The sequence below is a fragment of the Zalophus californianus genome, chromosome 17 (genome assembly GCF_009762305.2).
Source record: "Zalophus californianus isolate mZalCal1 chromosome 17, mZalCal1.pri.v2, whole genome shotgun sequence".
NCBI lineage: Eukaryota > Metazoa > Chordata > Mammalia > Carnivora > Otariidae > Zalophus > Zalophus californianus.
The window spans coordinates 19,131,554-19,152,182 of NC_045611.1; the positions used below are offsets into that span (position 1 = coordinate 19,131,554).

The following is a 20,629-nucleotide window of genomic DNA, read 5'->3' on the forward strand; positions in this document are numbered from 1 at the left end:
GCTAAACAGATGGACAAACAAACATGTTCCTCTTAGGACGCTGAAAATGCTCTGGAATTACATAATGGCGATGGTTGTGTAACTTTGAATATACTAAAACCCACTGAATTGTATACTTCAAATGGGTGAATTTTATCATATCTCGATTAAAAACAAGCAAACCAACCATGTGTTCTTGACAGCGTGGAATGAAGATGAAATAAGGTGTGAATGCTTGTGGCAGTGCCCACCACATCATTGGACCACAGTAGAAGTGCTCAGCAAATGTTGAATTTCTTAGGAGGGCCACTGTCCTTATTGTCTCTGGAGCTAGGGACACCATTTACAAAGCCTGCTGAATGGTAGTCCCCAAATTTATATATCAAGGTCTGGGGGAAGGTACTTGAATCTGCAAGTCCCTGAATGTGTGTGCAAGGCCCTGAGGGCCATGGGTTTGGCCACTTAAGTACGTTCCTCTCCTCTCGGGCCCTCCCGCAGTTGGATGATGCAGAGGTTCTGGGGCTGTTAGGACTCTGGGTCTCAGGGCTGTGCTGGGTTTTCCAGGCAGGCTGCCTCCTGGCCTCTTAGGATACGCAGTTCACTACTGTGGCCTAAATTGATCTTTAGCAAAAAGCTCCTCTTGGACGGCTGGTTTCTCATTCAATTAGAAAAACAGTGCCCTTGTCATTTAAGGTGGTTGGTCGGGGATTCTCTGGTGGGGAGCTACCCCAGAGTTAAAGCAGGGGGAGGACGAAAGGGGGCAGGTTTTGCTTTTGAATCCTGTAGGGATGTGATATTACTTGCTGGGATTCCAGCTTCATCCATGAAGCAAGGACATGAGAAAGGCAGGGGGGAGAGGGATGCTGGCAGCATAGTTAACCGTCCTCACATGCACACGTTTTGAAGGCAGCTTGTTTCCTCTGTCCTCTACATGTGTGTTGTTTTTGCTCCATTACTAATTTAAACGGTCTGAAAATGTAGCTTTTGGGGCAGGGTGGCATTTGCAGGAAAATGTTGTGGGCATTTTTTTGGCAAGAAAGATGCTGACCGTCTTGTGGTTTTCTGAAGTCATGTGCAATTCTATCATCAAACCACATAATAAGGTTTTCGAAACTTTTAAAAAAAAAAACAAGAAAATGTTTTGCACTTCATTGGGAACACTGTTTATGTGCTCTACGTCGTTGGATGTCCAAAAATAAGCCTATTTTAATTTGTCTGAGACTGCGGTATGCTGTGGCCAGCCATTGTGTACAAGTGACGTGTGTGTGTGTGTGTGTGTGTGTGTGTGTGTGTGTGTGTGTGTGTGTGTGTGTGTGTGTGTGTGTGAGAGAGAGAGAGAGAGAGAGAGAGAGAGAGAGAGAGATCAAGCTCACTTTCACTGTAAGTATAATCATTTCTGTTAAAGGTGAGAGTCTTGCCAAACAAAGAGGTTGAAATGCAGTCCCTTGAGTTCAGCTCTTGACTTACGTATGGCATTAGGATTTCAAAATGGCAAAGTTATTGACACAGCAGAAACCAGCTTGGAAAATATGTCAGGAGCACTGGCCGAGTTGGCCTCGTAACACGGGCCAAGCCCGGACCAAACCCGGACCAGACTAGGCCCGACAGCGTCCCAGAGCAACCACAGCCTGATCCCTCCTGTCCTTCATCAGAAACGAAAATGAAGCCTTCGGGGTTGGAGGCAGCTCGGAATGTGGGTGCCCGTGGGGCATACCCTGTGGAGCGGTGCGGGTGCCCTCACCTCCCTCGGTCTCCTGTTTTCTTCTGGCTGCTTTGTGCCCCAGGCTTTGGCAGCCTTCCCTCTCTGTGCTCTCTCTCCCTTTCTTCTCAACAATAAGGCACTTATTTGCCTCTGCCCCTGGGCTCCTTCACTTAACGAATTCTTCTGCCTAAACAGTGCTCCCTGCCCGCCTGGGTGGCTTTAGCGCCTGAGGGCCTCTCAGCCCTTCCAGAGCCAGTACTTCTCTTAATTCTCCGCCTCTCTCAAATCCAGAGCTCCGTGAGGCACCTGGGTGGCTCTGCCTTCGGCTCGGGTCATGATCCCAGGGTCCTGGGATCGAGTCCTGCATCGGGCTCCCTTCTCGGCAGGAAGCCTGCTTCTCCCTCTCCCACTACCCCCTGCTTGTGTTCCCTCTCTCACTGTGTCAAATAAATAACTAAATCTTAAAAAAAACTTATAGCTCCGGTCTGTGGACACCGCAGTTAGCTCCCTTGTTTGAGAACAACAACAACAACAAAAATTTACTCGTTGTACTGGGAGAGGAGGGAAAAAATTTTAAATCTGCTTTCCTCAAGGGATGGCCTCCCTAGAGAGGAGCAACTCGTGGATCACCTTTCTTAGGAAAACTAAGATGTGACTGTAGTTAGACCCCTCTGAAAATGAGTAACCAAGTTGTGAGCTTTGTCAGAGGCCCTCGTGGCCCTGGTTGTGAGGGTCTCACACTCTTTTCCTTGAAGAGAAACCATACAGTGATGCTTTTCTCCAAGGTCAGTTATAGGTCAGACATCTGGTATAGGGGAACGTGTGTGGAACAACAGCTTTGGGGCCTTGGACGAATCTTCTGGCCACACAATGGAGATGCCACCTGCTTCCCACTCGGGTGTGAGTATCAGACAGCGAATGGACGGTGCCCAGCACAGGGCCTGAGAGCATCCTTACAGTAGTACTATTATTTTTTTTTTAAGATTATTTATTTATTTATTTATTTGACAGAGAGAGACACAGCGAGGGAGGGAACACAAGCAGGGGGAGTGGGAGAGTGGAGCAGGGAGCCCAATGCGGGGCTCGATCCCAGGACCCTGGGATCATGACCTGAGCCGAAGGCAGACGCTTAATGACACAGGCACACCGAGCATCCTTACGTTATTGATGCTCCTAAACGCAAGCCAACCAAGCATCTCAGTTTGGAAGTCAGGCACCACCTCACACGACTTTCTCTCCTGTTTCTCCTCTAAGACCACCTGAGTCCAGTGCCCTCCAGGAAGACTTGTCAAGCCCTCTGCTGCTGCCCAAGCCCTCGACGACCCTCTGTCTTCCAAGCCTCAACACCTCTCTGGACACTAAGCCTTTATACCTGGATAGTTATCTGTCTGTGTGTATAATGGGGTGTGTTGGCTGCATTGGTACTGAGACCCCAAGCCCAGCAAGGCCCCACGTGCCACAGAGATCAGCGTCACTGAAGAAATTGGCCACGTAGGAGCCACTGCAGATCCACATTGTTGGGGACAGTCTTCATATGGACAGTCCTTTTTGCATCTGGTGGTTTTAAGGCTTCTTAAAATTATTTTTAAATACTGTGATTTTTGCTTATATGAATATCTTTAAATGAGTTTCATCAGGTCCATTGATAAACTGGTGATGAAGGAAGGTTAGGATTTTGCTTAATCTTCGAAGATGTCTTCACAGATTTTAGGGTCACTGTTCCTTCTGGGGGGATCCTTGCTATCACGTTAGTCAGAGTTGTTACGTGCTGGCCTCTCTAGGCTGTTCAGTGCCCATGGCCTGCATTTACAGTGCAGTGGTGCCCAGGAAGTAGGATTGTGCTCTCAAGAAGGCTTTAGAAATGGCAGTCCAGTCCCAAGATGGCGGCCACCATGAAGAAGGCGGCTGCAGAAGAAGTCTATGTTACTTTTGAAGATCAACAAAAGATAAACAAATTTGCACAGAATGCAAGTAGAATCACAGAGCTGAAGGAGGAAATAGAAGTAAAAGAAAACAACCCCAGAATTTAGAAGATGCTTGTGAGGACATCATGCTTGCAGGTGATGATTGCTTAATGATACCTTATCAAATCAGTGATGTTTTCATTAGCCATTCTCAAGAAGAAACACAGGAAATGTTAGAAGAAGCAAAGAAAAATTTGTAAGAAGAAATCAACGCCTTAGAGGCCAGAGTGGAATCAATTCAGCGAGTGTTAGCGGATCTGAAAGTTCAGTTATATGCAAAATTTGGGAGCAATATAAACCTCGAAGCTGGTGACAGTTAAACATTTTATAATACTTTTTTTTAATTTGTTTAATAAACTTGAATATTGTTTAAAATGATAATTTCCCTTTTTCAAATGATATGGAAAGCAAAAGTTTTTTTAAAATTTTCATTTATTTAATGAAACGCCTATTTTCACATGTCTTGCTTATTTATATTTTTAAAAGAAGACATTCATCTGTGTATTTTGCATTATGATTCTATCAAGTGTAGGGGCTTTATGTCATGTTATTAAAATTGGTTAAGCAACCAAAAAAAAAAAAGGCTTTAGAAATGATGAACTCTTCTGATAAAGAAATGGGGCCAACATGGACTTGCAGAGTGACTTTCATTTTCCATTAGAGGTTTTAATGTCATTTTAAAAAATTCATGAATGGTTTCAAAACAAATAAGGATTGATTCTTGGAGGTCACTAACATTTAACTCATAATGAACCTGGGTGCTTCAGAAAGTGTTGATATAGAGAATTTTTTTATTTTTAAAGAAGTACACATACTCATTGTAAACATTTTGGAAAATAAAAGAAGCCTACCAAAAAAAAAATCTATCCACAGTCCTACCACATAGAGGATTCCTGAAATGAAATTCCGAATATTTTATTCTTTTGTTTTAAAACGCTATCTCTATATCCTAACCTTGATGATGTAGTAAGAGTTTGTCAGACTGGTGTCTTTAAGAGTGAGTGACATACTCATCCTATAAAATTTGCAGTTTTGTACTAGATGCCTAGGATATGTTATGAAATTTAATGGTATGCCAGGGTGCCCTGTCTAGTCAGTATGAGTTGGATTATGCTGCAGCGACAAACAAGCGTAAAATCTCAATGGCTTAACACATGGGAGGTTTCCTTCTCTTGCATGTTACACACTCATCTCCCATGAGCCTTATTCAGAGGCCACCTGCTCCTGGAGTTTTGCTGGCAGCTGTGGTAGGGAGACGGGAGTGTGCCTGCCCCCCAGCCACTGCCAAAAGTAACATCTCTCACCCACTCACACCTTTGTTTACCCAAACCCAGGAGTAGATCCAGGCTGTAAGTGGCTTGAGACTGAAGTGATTTTGGAGGCCCACTGTAAGAAAAATATGTAAAATTAAAAATAGAAAGGTGGGTATGAAAGTATTTTTAATGAGAAACACAACAAAATTACAAATTTTAAAAAATGTGTTCTTTCTGTTCTTGTTTTTGGCTTCCTCTAACACAGGTCATATTTGAATTTTTATTATGATCAGTTTAATACTGAAAAAGTATACAGGGATGCCTGGGTGGCTCAGTTAAGCATCTGCCTTCGGCTCAGGTCATGATCCCGGGATCCTGGGATCGAGTCCCTCATCGGGCTCCTTGCTCTGCGGGGAGCCCACTTCTCCCTCTGCCTGCCGCTCCCCCTGCTTATGCTCTCTCTCTCTGACAAATAAATAAAATCTTAAAAAAAAAAAAAGGATACAGAATCAATCTGAAATGTTGGTGTACACCAGAACAGTTCAAATTTTAGATTGCCACTATTTTTTATGGAGCACAACACCATTGTACAGTCCGGGTGCTCTTATACCACATCCATCAACTTACGGATGAGTGTGTTGTAGTTTGTCACTGGCACGTTTGTTCAGTCTGTTGCAATGCATTGGAGGCAGTTTTGTGTGCCATTTTTTGGGGGCGGGGGCAGTGTTCTCTGACCTTGTCAGTTCAAGGTTTGTCAGATACCATCTGACTGCCTGGGATGCAGGAGTTGTAATCTCCCACACGCACACACTCGGGCTCTGTGGTCCCGCCACAGGCTTCTGCCATACAGACCCTGGATTTCTGATCAATTCTATTTCATGTGATTTCCACCCAAAATGGAGAAAATGTATAGTGTATTTATAATTGCATACTCTGCATTATTGGATATAATCCTGATCTGTCTGGTGAGATTTAGGGCCCATTTCTTCTCCATGATGTCAGCTCAGAGCCTATCTGGAAGCCATGCCTGCAGCGGGAAAGCTACGGTAACTAGCTGGGGGTGGAAGTGGCAGCTGAACCCAAATGTAAACCAGTCTCTCACTCAGCTTCCAATGAGCCTGCTCCCCACAACGACCATTGTTCCCCCATTGCCACCTGCCCAGAGGAGTTGGGATAGGAAGCCAGGGTGGCAAGTGTGGAGTTCTGAGGCATAAACTCCATCATTTTAAGAATAAATCTGCCTGGGGAACATCTCACAGTACAAACCTCCAACGCTGCAGTGTGCCTGGAAGGAGGAGAATGGGATGTACTGGTCGACAGTGCTGTTGATTACTGGGCCCTCCAGAAAGGTCTTGCCGCTTGACACTCCCACCAGTAGAAACATAAGGTTTTAGGAAATTTTAAAAAGTTTTTTTTTTAAAGATCTTATTCATGCATTTGACAGAGAGCATGAGAGAGCGCAAGCAGGGGGAGCAGCAGAGGCAGAGGGAGAAGCAGGCTGCCCGCTGTGCAGGGAGCCTGATGCGAGACTTGATCCCAGGGTCCCGGGACCATGACCTGAGCCGAAGGCAGACACTTAACCAACTCAGCCACTCAAGCGCCCCAGAAATTTTAAAAAGTTTTAATAGTAACTTAATCAGCCAACTCTTTTTCTCCCTCCCTTCCTGCTTTTTGATGTTGTCAATCATAATTAGCTGCAGTGGTGGAAACCTGACAACCTTTTAATCTCAGCTTACTTACCAACTATGAAAATACTCCTGGTCACTTTGTTGGTGCCCCATGGAAAGGGCTCTGACCAAGGACGCCCACGATCCTCCAATTAGCAAATATAGTAACTGTTACTTATTTGCATCTCTTTGAACATCTCTGTGCTATTTTACTTTTTTTTAAGATTTTATTTATTTATTTGACAGAGAGAGACATAGCGAGAGAGGGAACACAAGCAGGGGGAGTGGGAGAGGGAGAAGCAGGCTTCCCGCGGAGCAGGGAGCCCGATGTGGGGCTCGATCCCAGGACCCTGAGATCATGAACTGAGCCGAAGGCAGACGCCTAACGACTGAGCCACCCAGTGCTATTTTACATTGTGACATTTGTCTACTGCAAAACTGTTAGAAGTTGAATTACTTTTGACTCTTGGGTGGCCTTGAAGTTGTTGGCTTCCAGTATAATTTTGAGCCCTTATTTTCTTCTTGTGGGTCAATAGGTAACTTTTACTTTAGCAACAATTGTTAGGCTTCATTGTGCTGGAGAAAAATTTGACATTTGCTGTGCCAAAGGCAGGCAATAAAGGGTACTGTTTATTAGAAACAGAATATTAGAAGCTGCCTAAATACCCATCAAAAGGGGACTGATTAAATTATTATGAGTATAGGTGTGCGTACGTGCGTATCTATCTGTATCTCTGTCCACATCCTGAATACTTGTGATATTGTCACTTAAAATAAGAAATATATGTTTGTTCTTCATCTCATTTCTGGGACAGAGCTTGTAAAACTCTTGAAATTTCCTACATGAGAAGAGGTGTCTTTTGATATTCTCAGCAACCCACTTTCAACCGCATCTGAGTTTGTGTTAATGAGGGGACTTTCGGGCTGGGGGCTGGTTGCCAAGGAACTAACCGTGTGATTAGAGAGTTGGAGCTTTCAACGCAGCTCATCTCTGGGAAGGGGAAAGGGCCTACAGAACGAGCTCTATAAAAACTTGAACGCAAGAGATGACCACTGCCAGGACCCTTTTGGACCTTGCCCTGTGTATCTCTTCATTTGCTGTTCAGTTATATCCTTTTGTAACCGGGTTTCAGAGCACCTGGCTCCAGGGGTTCCACACAGACCCGGTTTGGCTACTGGCCACTGACAAAATCCAAAGGCAGAGAGACAGTGGTGGTGAAACTAGAAAGGAATTTATTTCAGTGAGGCCGACACCGGGAAGACAGACCTCTCTCTCTTCTAGGTTTAGGTGAGGAAAATGTGGGACAATGGTTGTAGGCACAGGCCGCCGGGTCATAAAGGTCAGGTCCATGATTCTCTTGGGGTCAACCCCACGGGCTCTTGCTGGCCCTGGGCAGTCCGTGTTGCTTGAGGGGGTAGTTGTGGTTTCAAACACGGGGAATGCTTTGCCTGCAGGGTGTTTTTCCTGAGTGGAGAGATAAGCTTGAAGGAACGCATCAGACTACAGACTGAGGTCAGAATGGAGGCAGTTGAAGTTCTCTTTCACTTGACCATCCTTTGTAATAGACTGTAATAAACTTTGTAATAAATCTAGAACCTTCTCCGTGAGGCCTTCTATGTCACTCCCTAAAACTTCAAACACCTTTGCCCTAGTTACATTGCATTTTCCTTTCCTGCTTTGATTTTTTCCCCTTTGCAGTTCACACTGCCTATCATACAGTACTTCTAATTTCATTTTTAAAAGCTTCTCCTTCATCAGACTATGAGCTAGAGAACAGATTTCTGTTTTGTTCACTGCTGCATTGAGTGGCCTATTAGATGTGCATATTCTTGAAACTTTTTTATTTTAATATTTAAGAATGTAGGTGTTAGCTTCCCACACAAATATGGTTGAAGTTAGCATACCAGAAACATTTGTAACTCATCAGTACAGCGTGTTATTTTTTGCCCAAGATTACTAGATCCAATTACAGGGGGAAGAAAAAGTTTAGGAGTTTCCCTTATATGAACTACTTCTTTGTGAATTGATTGCAACTCAGCCATGTAATTCAGAGGGAGAATTCAAGTCTCTGGTTCTATAGAAAATTAAAAGAGCCATTAGGAAAGGGACAAAGTGTGTGCTTAGCCCTGTCTCTAATACGCTGACTTTTTTTTTTTTTTTAAAGATTTTTATTTATTTGACAGGGAGAGACACAGCGAGAGAGGGAACACAAGCAGGGGGAGTGGGAGAGGGAGAAGCAGGCTTCCCGCGGAGCAGGGAGCCCGATGCGGGGCTCGATCCCAGGACCCTGGGATCACGACCTGAGCCGAAGGCAGACGCTCAACCAACTGAGCCATCCAGGCGCCCCTCTAATACGCTGACTTAACAGAACCCCATATTGATGGGAGAGGTGTCTTTATGATTCCTGTGCAGAAGTATTGGTAATGGATAGAGCGGAGCTGCCCTGCCCTGCCTTTTACGTGGAGACCCTGCCAAGCATGTCAGCAGTTGTGGGTGTGGATTTTTAGTGCCCCCAACCCCACCCCACCCCCCAATTTGCTGGCGGTGTGCAAGTAACTGCGCTTGGTGTCTTGGGTGGAGAGAGATGGCCTGGCCGCTGCCCTCAGAAAGCTCAGGAGGCAGAGGGAGGCATAATGGCAAGTATAAAAAAGGGTAGAATGCAATCATAGATGAGTAAGCTTCCTTGGGAGAGACTGGAATCAATGTCTGGCAGGAGGAGAGACAATCAGGGAAGGTGTTGGGAGGAGGTGGCTTTGAGTGGCGCACTGAAAGGCATGCGTGGGACTCCAGGAGGCGGAGGAAGGCCACAGAACAGCCCGTGCCTTATATGTTTCCCGCATTTGAATCATCTGGGGATCCTGTCAAAAAAGCCCCAAACCATTCTGACTCTGTAGGTCAAGGAGGAGAGGCAGAAATTCTGCACTTCTCTCTGGCTCCCTGGTGATGCTGATATTGCTGGCTCTGAGGATAGATCTGGGACCACAGAGCTGCCTGCCTACACGTCCTGGACCTTTGAAGTGGGGGCTCGCTGCGGGTTCTGGCCCAGGCTGGACGTGTGGTGGGCTGCGAGGTGCTTGGTTAGAGAAGTGCTAGAATAGAGGCCAGGAGCCCAAGACTGATCTGGTTTTAGGGGCAAGACCATTTGACCTTTCTTTGCTCACTGGGCCATCAACTCAGCCTTTGGGCCGCCTCCTTCTCCTGAAATCTTCCTTTAAAAGCTCACCTGGTAATTTCCATCGATACCTGTTTGACGATGATCTCCATTCTCTTGGGACATATTGCTGGAACGTTACTTTGGTCCTTCAGGGAGAAATTGGTGCCATTATTGGTAGATTTTTCGATGTTTTTATAAACCTCCATTTCAGCTTTTTAATGGCTAAGTCCCGTGATCACTTTTGAAAAGCATAGCTTGTGAATGAATTAGGTGGGCCTCGATTTTAGGCTCTTAAAATTGGGAGAAGAGGAGATAATACTCTTCCCTGTCTTACAGCCCTCTGGGGTCCCAGTCAGCCTGCGTGACCTCTGCCTGAACCCCCAGGGTAGTTGCAGATGGCATAAACAGACACCATTTGGACCCTGCCCTCTCGGTGTTTGGCATAATTGTGGTAGGAACTAGAAATCAGAAACGTGTGTCGGCAGCGTCAACTTACTAGTGGCGGAGGAAGAACCGAAAACATCGCAGAGCCGTTCCTTTCTGTTTCCTCCCAAGGGCCGAGCCGCACCCCAGCAGTGTCCGGGGACTGCGGTGGGGTGTAGGTGTTCACGTTAGGAATTCGATCCTTTCCTTAAGGACTCCATAGCTGTTGTTACATAGGAATTTCATCAGATCATATTGCTGACGGCGATACCGTCGTCCCCAGAGGAATACTGGCCACATGTGGTGGTGGTGGTGGTGGTGGCGGTGGCGGTGGAGGTGGAGTTTTATTTAAATGTGGCAGGCACATATGTCCACGGATATGAACTAAATATACACACATGTGTGTGTTTCCAATTTTCTTCCTAGATTTTGGCCCTGATTGCGTTCATCTGCATAGAGACCATCATGGAGTGCTCCCCGTGTGAAGGCCTCTACTTTTTTGAGTTTGTGAGCTGTAGTGCATTTGTGGTGACTGGAGTCTTGCTGATTCTGTTCAGTCTGAACCTTCACATGAGGATCCCCCAGATCAACTGGAACCTGACAGTGAGTACAAGTCACCACCACTCTTTGACCTTGAAAGGATTGGGTGCTCCTCGGCTCCAGGGGCAAGCTGGAATCTCTCTGCAGTCTTGTTTGGTTCCAGTTCATTTTGATACTTACTTTACTGTAATGCGGCTGTGAAATTTTAACTGTCTTTACTGGGTTGAATAAAACTATACAGTAAATTGAATCTTCAGTAATGGTAGAACCATCATATAACAATTATTTTGACCCCTTTAAAGATGTCATTTCAATTTTATGATCCTCTGAGAAGATTGGTAATGTTGATATTTATAGAACTTGGGAAGAGAAAGATGGAATTAAAACGTTTGCATATTTTTCACACTGGACCCAAAAGCCATTTACAAAAGTATTGATTCAGGAAGAATTGAAAATAGGAATGAAAGTGCCGGCGACTTGCAAAGCCTAGGATTAGCATTAAATTCAAAGCAACGGGGAGGACGCGGAGGGTTTGGTGGTTTGATCAGAAGTGTGTGCTCTTGAGGGTTTGGGTTCTCAGCCCCCTTTTGACAGCCTTCAGATTGGCACGGGAAGCTCTGGGCTGGTCCTGTCCTGGCCCATCTTGTGGTACTTTTCCTTATCCTGCTAAATGAGAAAGGAAACTTAGTAGCACTTGGTTTTCTTGACGTTTCTTTGCAAACAAGCATGTGCAAGAGCTCAAAGGGGATCAGTCAGAGTCACAGGAAAGCACCATCAGCTGCCTCACACTTTGGTGCCTGCTCAGCGGGAAGCCTGCTTCTCCCTCTCCCACTCCCCCCTGCTTGTGTTCCCTCTCGCTGTTTCTCTCTCTGTCAAATAAATGAAATCTTTAAGAAAAAAAAAAGATTTTATTTGAGAGAGAGAGAGAGCGCATGCGTGTAGGGGGCAGGGAGGGCAAGAGGGGGTGGGAAGGATAGGGGGAGAGAGACGGAAACCCAAGCAGACTCCGTGCTGAGCATAGAGCCTGATGCGGGGCTCGACCTCATGACCCCGAGATCATGAAGAGTCGGACACTCCACTGACTGTGCCACCCAGGCGCCCCATAGCATCTCAGCTATTTTTAAGATAAAGTTTGTGTTCTCCATCAAAAAATTCTTACACGGATACCTGGCTGGCTCAGTCGGTGGAGTGTGTGACTCTTGATCTCAGGGCTGTGTGCTCGAGCCCCACGTTGGGTGTGGAGATTACTTAAAAATAAAATCTTTAAGGGCACCTGGGTGGCTCAGATGGTTGGAAGTCTGCCTTCGGCTTGGGTCATGATCCCGGGGTCCTGGGATCGAGTCCTGCATTGGGCTCCTTGCTCCTTGGGAGCCTGCTTCTCCCTCTGCTTCTCTCTCTCTCTCCCTCTGTCTCTCATGAATAGATGACTAAAATCTTAAAAAAAAATAAAATAAAATCTTTAAAAAAAAATTGCCCACAGAGTTGACAGCATAGGAGAACCTCATAAACCTCCTCCCACTTCCAGACCTCCTCCAACCAAAATGTGAGTGGTAGAAGGCCTATCTGACAGAGGTGGCTGCCGGGAAGGTTAAGACCAGGGGCTTTGAGTCAGATCTGTGTTCAAATGCAGGGTGGCTCTTAAGGGCTGTGTGGGACCCTGGGCAGGTCACTTAGAGCCCCATGTTGAAGGCTACCATTGGTAAAGTGGAGATGATAGTATTTTACAGGCTTGTTTTGAGAATGAAATGAGACCATGTGTATAAGGGACCTCAAGCCAGTGTGCGCTGCCGCCAGTCCGAGAGATGTTAGTATTACCGCAAGCGAGGGGCCCTTGTTTCCTATCAACCACATGTTTCCCCTGCAGACTTCTGCCAAGTTTGCCTTCACTCCCCTGATTCAGTCTTATCTACTGATTTGACTATAAATCTGTTAAAAGACCTCATTCTGCATCTTAATAACTAATTCATACTGGTCTCTATCCCCAGAAATACCTCTTTAGTGAGCATTCTGGAATTCTGATTCTTCTAATTTAAACGTGAAGGGCTTCCTACTTGTTGATTACCACATTATTGGGTCATATTGAAGTGCATCTTTTTCACTGGAAAGTTCACATACGTCTTTTTCTTCTGGACGGCGTTGGGTGGGGCAAACGCCTGGCTGATGTCACTTGAGAACAGTTTCAGTCCTTTGGGATCTTTTCCAGGATTTCCACCCTTTCAGAGCAGATGAAGGTGTATGCTTATTCAACAGAAGAATGCATGAGTACATGAACTTGAGGAAGTGGTACTTACTGAGGGGAGCTCAGGTCATCTGTTCTCCAGGAGGGGAGAAAAAGTGAGTTCTTCAGGGCTGGACACAGCTCATTGAGTCACTATTATAGAGGGCTGGCCTTGACTCTGCTGTGTTTCTCTAACAAGGTGGTGGGAATATTTTGTCCTCAGTAGAACCAACTAATGAGTGAAATGGGGTGTGATTGGTATAGAATTAGAAAAGTGGTCATTTCATGAGTGTATGTTGACACAAAAATAATGGAAAATGGTAAATAAGGAGGAAGATGTGAAGTATATATTTTATACAAGCATTATTTGATGCAAGCAGAAAGCTTCTGTTAGCTCTGGGTTTGCTTGTTTTTGATGAATCTATGGGATTTATCCTGTGACACTTGTTTTTCTCTGTGTATTAGGGGCTCATACACCTTTGTGCCCCACCTGTGTTTACTTTAGTTAGTGCCCCAGGCCTCCTCCCTCACCCCAGCCCTCTCCCTCCATTCCCTGCCTGCCACCGAAAGCTGCTAGGGGCTCCCGGTCTCCTTGGCCAGCACTCCGAGTCCGTCACGGACTGCTTGGCCGAACTTCCTAACAAGGGGGGAGGTCTGCACTTGTGTTCTCTGCTTCCCTCCTCCTCATTTCTCTTTTCTCACCTCTTACTGTCAAATACAGCTCACTCGGAAAAATTCATTAAAATGTACAGTTGAACAAAGAATGGTAAAGATTGTGGAGCCACCCGTCTGGGTCGAGAGATAAACTTGACATCCTTGGAAGTCCTCTGGTTGGGATCACTGGGGCCTCCATGTTCCTGGATCCCCTGGTTCTTCCTCAGTTCTCCCCCGCCCCACCCCCACCGAATGGTGTGAGCAGAACTGCCATGGAATGTTCTGTCCCTCCTGCTGTACTCCTCAGTCTGCCTCCCGTGATACCACACTGTCCTGGCTGTTCTTCTTCCTCCTTGGTGCTCCTTCTCAGTGCCTCAGTGGCCCCTGCTCACCCCACAGACCTTCACAATCAAGAACCCAGGTTGGGTGTTGAGTGGGGACAGTCTGAGTCACCCAGAGGGGCCACCTGCAGAGCCACAAGGCCTTGGCCATGACTCATGGTATAGGGTTTCCTGACACCACTTTTCACACCAAATTATGTCTTTTTTTTCCTGACACTGCATCTGTGTAGTTTTTCCACACCAAGCAGTTCTCCAATTCTCTGACACCAACGAGGTGTTGAAAAATTCAGCTCCATTCTGACACTAACTCTTAAAGTTGGCACAGACCCCCACGGAGAAGGGCTTAGTCCCATGAGACTGCCCCTGCTTCAGACACCTGCCACAAACGGGGCTCCCACATGACCTGCACCAACTGCAGATTTGCCTCCTCAGGTTCATAATTCTCTAGAGCAACTTACAGAATTTGGGAAGAGTGCTTTACCTGTGCTTATTGGTTTGCTGTAAAGGATGCAACTCAGGAACAGGCAGATGGAAGAGATGCGTATATGTGTGTAGGGCGGGATCCAGAAGAGTTTCAACGTGCTGGAGCCTCTGTCCTCACGGAGTTGGGGTACAGCACCCTCCCAGCATAGGTATATGGTCACCAGCTTGGGAGCTCCCTGAACACCGTCCTTCGGGGGTTTTCATGGAGATTTCATTACGTAGGCATGATTGAATTAAAATCATTGGCCGTTTGGACGTTGAAGTCAATCTTTAGCCCCTCTCCCCTCCGTGGAGGTTGGTGGGGGTGGGGCTGAAAGTTCCAACCTTCTAACAGCCTGGTTGGGTTTTTCTGGTAACCAGCTCCCATCCTGAAACTGAAATCCAGGGGCTCCCCAGAGTCACCTCATTACCATAAGCTCAGGAATGGTTGAGAGGGGCTCCTTATGAATCACAAAAGACACTCACTCAGGAAATGCCAAGGAACTGGGGACAAAGACCAAATACATATTTTCTATCATACCGTACTCATCTTTTCCAGAACTCCATTTCCTTACCCATAAAAGTAGAACAAACTAACGTATCTCCTACTTTATACGTATTTTGGATCATAATTAGGTTAGGATTGGTGATGTTACACACACACACGCACACACACACACACACACACACACACTTGACAGGGATTCCACGGAGGGTATATGCCACTGTCATCAGTATTATGACTGTCCCTGTGGCACTGGGGCCACTTGAGCACAAGTCCGTGCTTGGACTAGTGGCTGTGAACTTCCAGTCTCAGCCATGTGTGGAGCTGACCCCAGAGTCAGCCACAGACCCCGGTGGTTTGGGAGCGATTGCAGTGAGAGCCTGGGGCTGAGCCTTTTTACAGCTGTCTCACCTGTGGTCAGCCCAGCAGACGTGTATCGGACACCTGCTTTGTGCTAGGATTTGGGAACCGAAAGCATAGGGCAGGTCAACGCAAGCTGCTTGCGCTTTGGTAAATGTGCTCCGTAAGATCCAGTTTTGTGTGGGGTCTGGTGGAACCCAGGCAAGGAGGTCGTAGATTCCTCGGGGCAGAAGCCTGGAGTGGGTGTCAGCAGGGGGGTGTTCATAGAAAAAGCCCGATGCCAGCCGGGCCTTGAAAGATGAGTGGGTGCCCACTGGGTACGGAGTGTGGAAGGTGGGGCAGGGCACATTCCTGGATGGCCCATTCTCTGGGACAGGAGCGGGGTTGGAGACTCGGGGCCTGCTGGGGCTGGGCAGCTGGGAAGATGAGCTGGAGGCGGGGCGATGGGGCGATGGGGCGATGGGGCAGGCCGTTCTCTTCCCCAGCCCCAGCTGACTGTGTAGTTGCTTCAGGGTACTTCTGGAACAGCTTTTCAAGAGCAGCTAGAAGCTTCTTTTTTTCTTTCTCTTTTAAGAAGTCAGTTTTTTATGTACAGTCTTCTGGTATTTAAATGTTGGCATGTTCAAATTTATTTTGAATGCTGTGCAAGTCAAACCCGTCTGGGGGCCAGATACGGCCAGTAGGCCTTGGGTTCACACCCTCTAGGCCACATCCTGTTGACCTGTTATTGGAGTTACAGGGGTTCACCCCTGTACCTCCCGGTGTGTCCCTGAAGGAGACAGCCGGGAGCTTGTATATGTGAGGGTGGATTTCCTCTTCATCCCCTAGCATAAGGAGGGGCTGCAGCCTTGGGTGTTCTGGGGGCCAGACCGGAAGCATGAAGTGTGGGGGGGTGTGAGACCGCAGGGAGTGGGGACAGCTGGGGCAAACTGGAAAGCATGTGGCTGATAGAGTACACGTCCCAGTACAAGCATTAAAAAAGATTAATCACCGTTGTTGACTACAAACCCTCAAAGCCCAGTCAGAGGGCGTGTCTTTGTTCCCCCTAACGTGAAGGATGAACCTACAGGCCTTGGTTTTTGTTTCATGGACACAGAACTCAAGTAGTTGATGCTGACCAAAACCTGCAGTATTCCACTTTTAAGCCTTTTAGTTTTTATTTTTTTAGAAAGATTTTATTTATTTGACAGAGACAGAGAGGGAACACAGGCAGGGGGAGTGGGAGAGGGAGAAGCAGGTTTCCTGCGGAGCAGGGAGCCCGACATGGGGCTCGATCCCAGGACCCTGGGATCACGACCTGAGCCGAAGGCAGACGCTTAACGACTGAGCCACTCAGGCGCCCCACGTTTAAGCCTTATAAACTGTGCAGAGCAGTGTCTGTTACAGAAAAGCTGGAAGATGCAGATAATAAAAGAAAAAAATAAAATCATGTGATGATCCAAGACCAGTGAAAACATATGTCTACCCAAAAGCTTGTAAGTTCATAGTAGGGTTATTCAAAACAACTGGAAAGTAGAAACAACTCAAATGTCCAAAAACTGATGGAAAGGTAGATAAAATGTGGCGTATCTGTACAGTGGAATACAACATAGTAATAGAAAGGAGTGAAGTGTTGATACATGCTCCAACGTGAGTGATCCTTAGAACTATCATCCTGAGTGGAAGAAGCCAGTCACAAAAGACCACATATTATATAATTCTGCTTATATCAAGTGTCCAGAATAGGAAGATCCAGAGAGCCATAAAGCAGGTTAGTAGTGGTTGCCTAGGATTAAGGGAGGGATGAAGAATTACCTGCTAATGGAGTGCCGAAAATGTTCTAAAATTAGATTGTGGTGATTGAACTGTACATTTTAATTGGGCATATTATATGGCGTATGAGTTATATCTCACTAAAGCCGTTAAAAAGTCACACGTGATACAACCCATCAGGGTAACTACTTGTATTACTTGGTATAACAACTTTCTAGACCATGTAAACTAGCTGTTCCATAGGCATGTATGTTGTGATGTGTGAGAGGGGAAGAATGGAACCATCAGAATCATGCTTTCTCACTTAAACTATTTTTTTTTAAGATTTTATTTATTTATTTGACAGAGACACAGTGAGAGAGGGAACACAAGCAGGGGGAGTGGGAGAGGGAGAAGCAGGCTTCCCGCGGAGCAGGGAGCCCGTTGCGGGGCTCAAACCCAGGACCCTGGGATCATGACCTGAGCCGAAGGCAGACGCTTAATGACTGAGCCACCCGGCGCCCCTCACTTAAACTATTTTAAGTATATTCCATGTTAAATGTACAACTATATCATTATTTTTAATGACTGCATAGTGTTCCACTGTGGTGATACCATTTTATTTCACAAATGCCCTGTTTGTGAGCATTTTGTTTGCTTCCCAATTTTTTTGCTAGTTTAAGTTCTATGATGAACATCCTTACACTGAGACCTTTCTGCACTAGTATGGTATTTAAGATGAATTTCCAAATGTGGAAATCATAGACAAACAACATGAACCTCTTTGATGCGTACAGGCCCTTGACTGCATTTATATTTTTACGTAGTCACCCCGAATGTATATACAGTTTTGTTTGATATCTGGCCTCAGCACTGAATCATAAAATGTTCCCCCCACTTCTGAATAGTTTTTGGTTCAGAGAGTATGTTTTATCTTCTTCTTTATTCCTACAGCACCTTACCCAGAACTGAGCATTTTAACTAAACACTTCCTGGTTTGAATTTGTGAAAAATTTGCCCTTGCTGAACACTGGCCACAGCTAAAAACTGTCCTTCTGGGAGACGTTTCTGGACAGAGTTTTGTAGTCTTGGGTACTTGGAGCTCCCCGTGAACCCCCACAGAAGCGCACACCAGGAGTGTGTTGGGGTTCCTGCTGCACAGGCTCAGCACCTTCGTGATGAGAACATTGCTTTTTTTGCATCTTATAGAAAGAGGAGATGGCTCTTGAGGACCCCCACCTGGTGCTGATGCACGGTCCGCCTGGCACTTCAACAGTTTAGCATGTTCTGTGGGTTCTGCTTCTCTGTAGAGATTATAAAGGGACTCTGGTATGACCCAGGCTGTCAGGGACCCGTTGTCACACTAGTAATAACAGAAGCATCAGTAAATGTGCAGGGAGCCCTAGCTGGGAGCCAGGCGCAGGGCTTGGCTCTTCATGTGCGTGGCTCCCTGGGGCCCTAGAAGAACTCCATGAGGCGGGGGTACTGTTCCCATGTGACACCCAAGAAGTGAAGTGGCTTGTCCTGGAGTCATGGTTGGTTAGGCCCCAGTCAGGCTGTGACACTTAATCACTGTTCTTATGTTCCTCTCAACAACTATGACCGGAGTTAAATCTTTGAAGCATTGGATATGTAACCTCATTTGCTTTTCAGAAAGCTTAGGAGAAAATCCTCTAGGTTTTAGCCACATAGAGCCTTGAATAAGAAAGAGCATGAGGTCTGGCTAAGGGTGTGGTCTAGGCCTGAAAACAGTGCACTTATCATGTCACACGTGAATGAGGGGATGTTGGAGGGGATTTCACCAGTTTCAGTACGTTCTGGACTCCTGGGGAGTGTTGTCCATGCAAATGAAAGGTGATTCGAATGTATTTTTAAAACATGACAATAGAATTCTAAACAGTAATTAACGGGCATGTCCTTGAGGGGTTAGCCAGTTTGGGTTTCTATAATAATTCATTAAGAAATGACAGCGTGGTTGATTAAAATGTGAATTTTGCCGTGGTGATATATCAGGTGATATACGTCATAGGCTGGTACCATCTTTGCCTTCCTTCATGGGTCCAAAACCCCTGGGCCATCAGGACTGAAATACCGAACCATCAGAGAGGCTGGATATTGTGCTCCTTATTTTGGGAAAATCCTTCAACTGCTTTTAGGGCAAAGCATGAAATAATTCTTTTCAAGTGACTTTATCTTTTTTTTTAGGATTTGGTCAACACTGGACTCAGCACTTTCTTTTTCTTTATTGCTTCGATTGTATTGGCTGCTTTAAACCACAAGACCGGAGCAGAAATTGCTGCCGTGGTAAGTGAGCTCCGTTGGTTAAAACACAGGCGGATTTGTACACCCTATGACTCGCTCGCCTCTGTCCCCTAGCATGTGTCCTGCTCATTCTGCTTGAACTTTTTCTTTGCTGATGATGTTGTTACTGAGCCAGGGAGGTCCTGCTTCCTTCAGTGGTGTGGTTCTCAAAGGGTGGTCCCCAGAAGACCAGCCTTCGCATCACCAAGGAACTTTTTAGAAATCCCATTCCCAGGCTCCCCCAGAGCTACTGAATCAGAAATGCCCCCCTCCCCCTTTAAAGATTTATTTATCTATTTGAGAGAGAGAGAGAGAGAGAGAGAGCACTGTGGGGAGGGCCAGAGAGAGAGGGAGAGAGAGGCCCAAGCAGACTCCATGCTGAGCGCAGAGCCTGATTCGGGGCTCGATCTCACGATCCTAAGATCCTGACCTGAGCCAAAAACCAAGAATCGGAAGCTCAACCGACTGTGCCACCCAGGAGCCCCTGAATCAGAAATATGTTTTAACAAGCCTTCCAGGTGATTCAGGTGCACACTCCAATTTGAGAATCGCTCCTTTAGTCTGTTCCTAACAGAGCCCTGGATGTCTGTTAGTGATGTTGCTTTTATGAGCCTTATCTGCCAGTGTGGGAATCTTAATGAAGGAGAGGGCAGTGTTGACACCATTTAGCAGCCAGATGACATTTTTTTGCTTTTCAAGGTAGAATGCCTTTGGGGGTAGGGTGGGAACCAGATCATGTAAGACTTTGATTCTCTGTGCTTTGCATTTCTGTATTGTTCTCTATTTATAATGAATATGCAGCACTTTTGCAGTGGTGAAGGGCAGTTTATAAAGGTTTGTAAAAAACAGGAAACCAGCTCTTCTCCCAAGTGTCACTTAGTAGGTTGATCTGTCTTTAGCAAATCATTAAAATTCTGCTGCTGCTTACCTCAGAGCTGCCCATGGGCAAGGCAAGCTGGGCAGCAGGTGGAGGCTTGGGGGCTTTGATTTGGAATGTCAGGCATTGTGGCTTGATGAGCACCCCACACATGAGACCCTCATTTTCTCTTTGGTATTTTGGCTACATGGTACTTTCTTATCTGGGACCATGAGAAAGAGGTACTTCTGTGGTGTGTGTGTGTGTGTGTGTGTGTGTGTGTGTGTGTGTGTGTGTTTAATAGATCCAGAATACTTGAAGAGAAACCTTAGGCTGTTTTCAGGTCAGGCAGGACTTTATGGGAGTCATGTTTAACTACGCACTTGGCCACAGTCCGACCGCCAGATATCAGTGGGTCCGGGCGTTGTGGGTACAGCTCGGGTCGACGGGAGCTGCTCGGGGCAGGTCCCGCCCAGACACCCTGTCGAAGGCTGACGTGTCTGAGGAGTAACGGTGCC

General features: G+C 46.3%; 1 protein-coding gene and 1 pseudogene across 1 annotated transcript in view; both read left to right on the forward strand.

The window, feature by feature from the left end:
* Positions 1 to 20,629, forward strand: part of CMTM4 (CKLF like MARVEL transmembrane domain containing 4) — a 69,280-nt gene that overhangs the window by 40,523 nt on the left and 8,128 nt on the right. Inside the window, exons 2-3 of the mRNA XM_027618184.2 lie at positions 10,570 to 10,746; positions 19,160 to 19,258. Of these exons, the coding sequence (XP_027473985.1) occupies positions 10,570 to 10,746; positions 19,160 to 19,258 (276 nt within the window). The remainder of the gene's footprint in view (positions 1 to 10,569; positions 10,747 to 19,159; positions 19,259 to 20,629) is intronic.
* On the forward strand, positions 3,562 to 4,019 carry LOC113935768 (annotated as a pseudogene).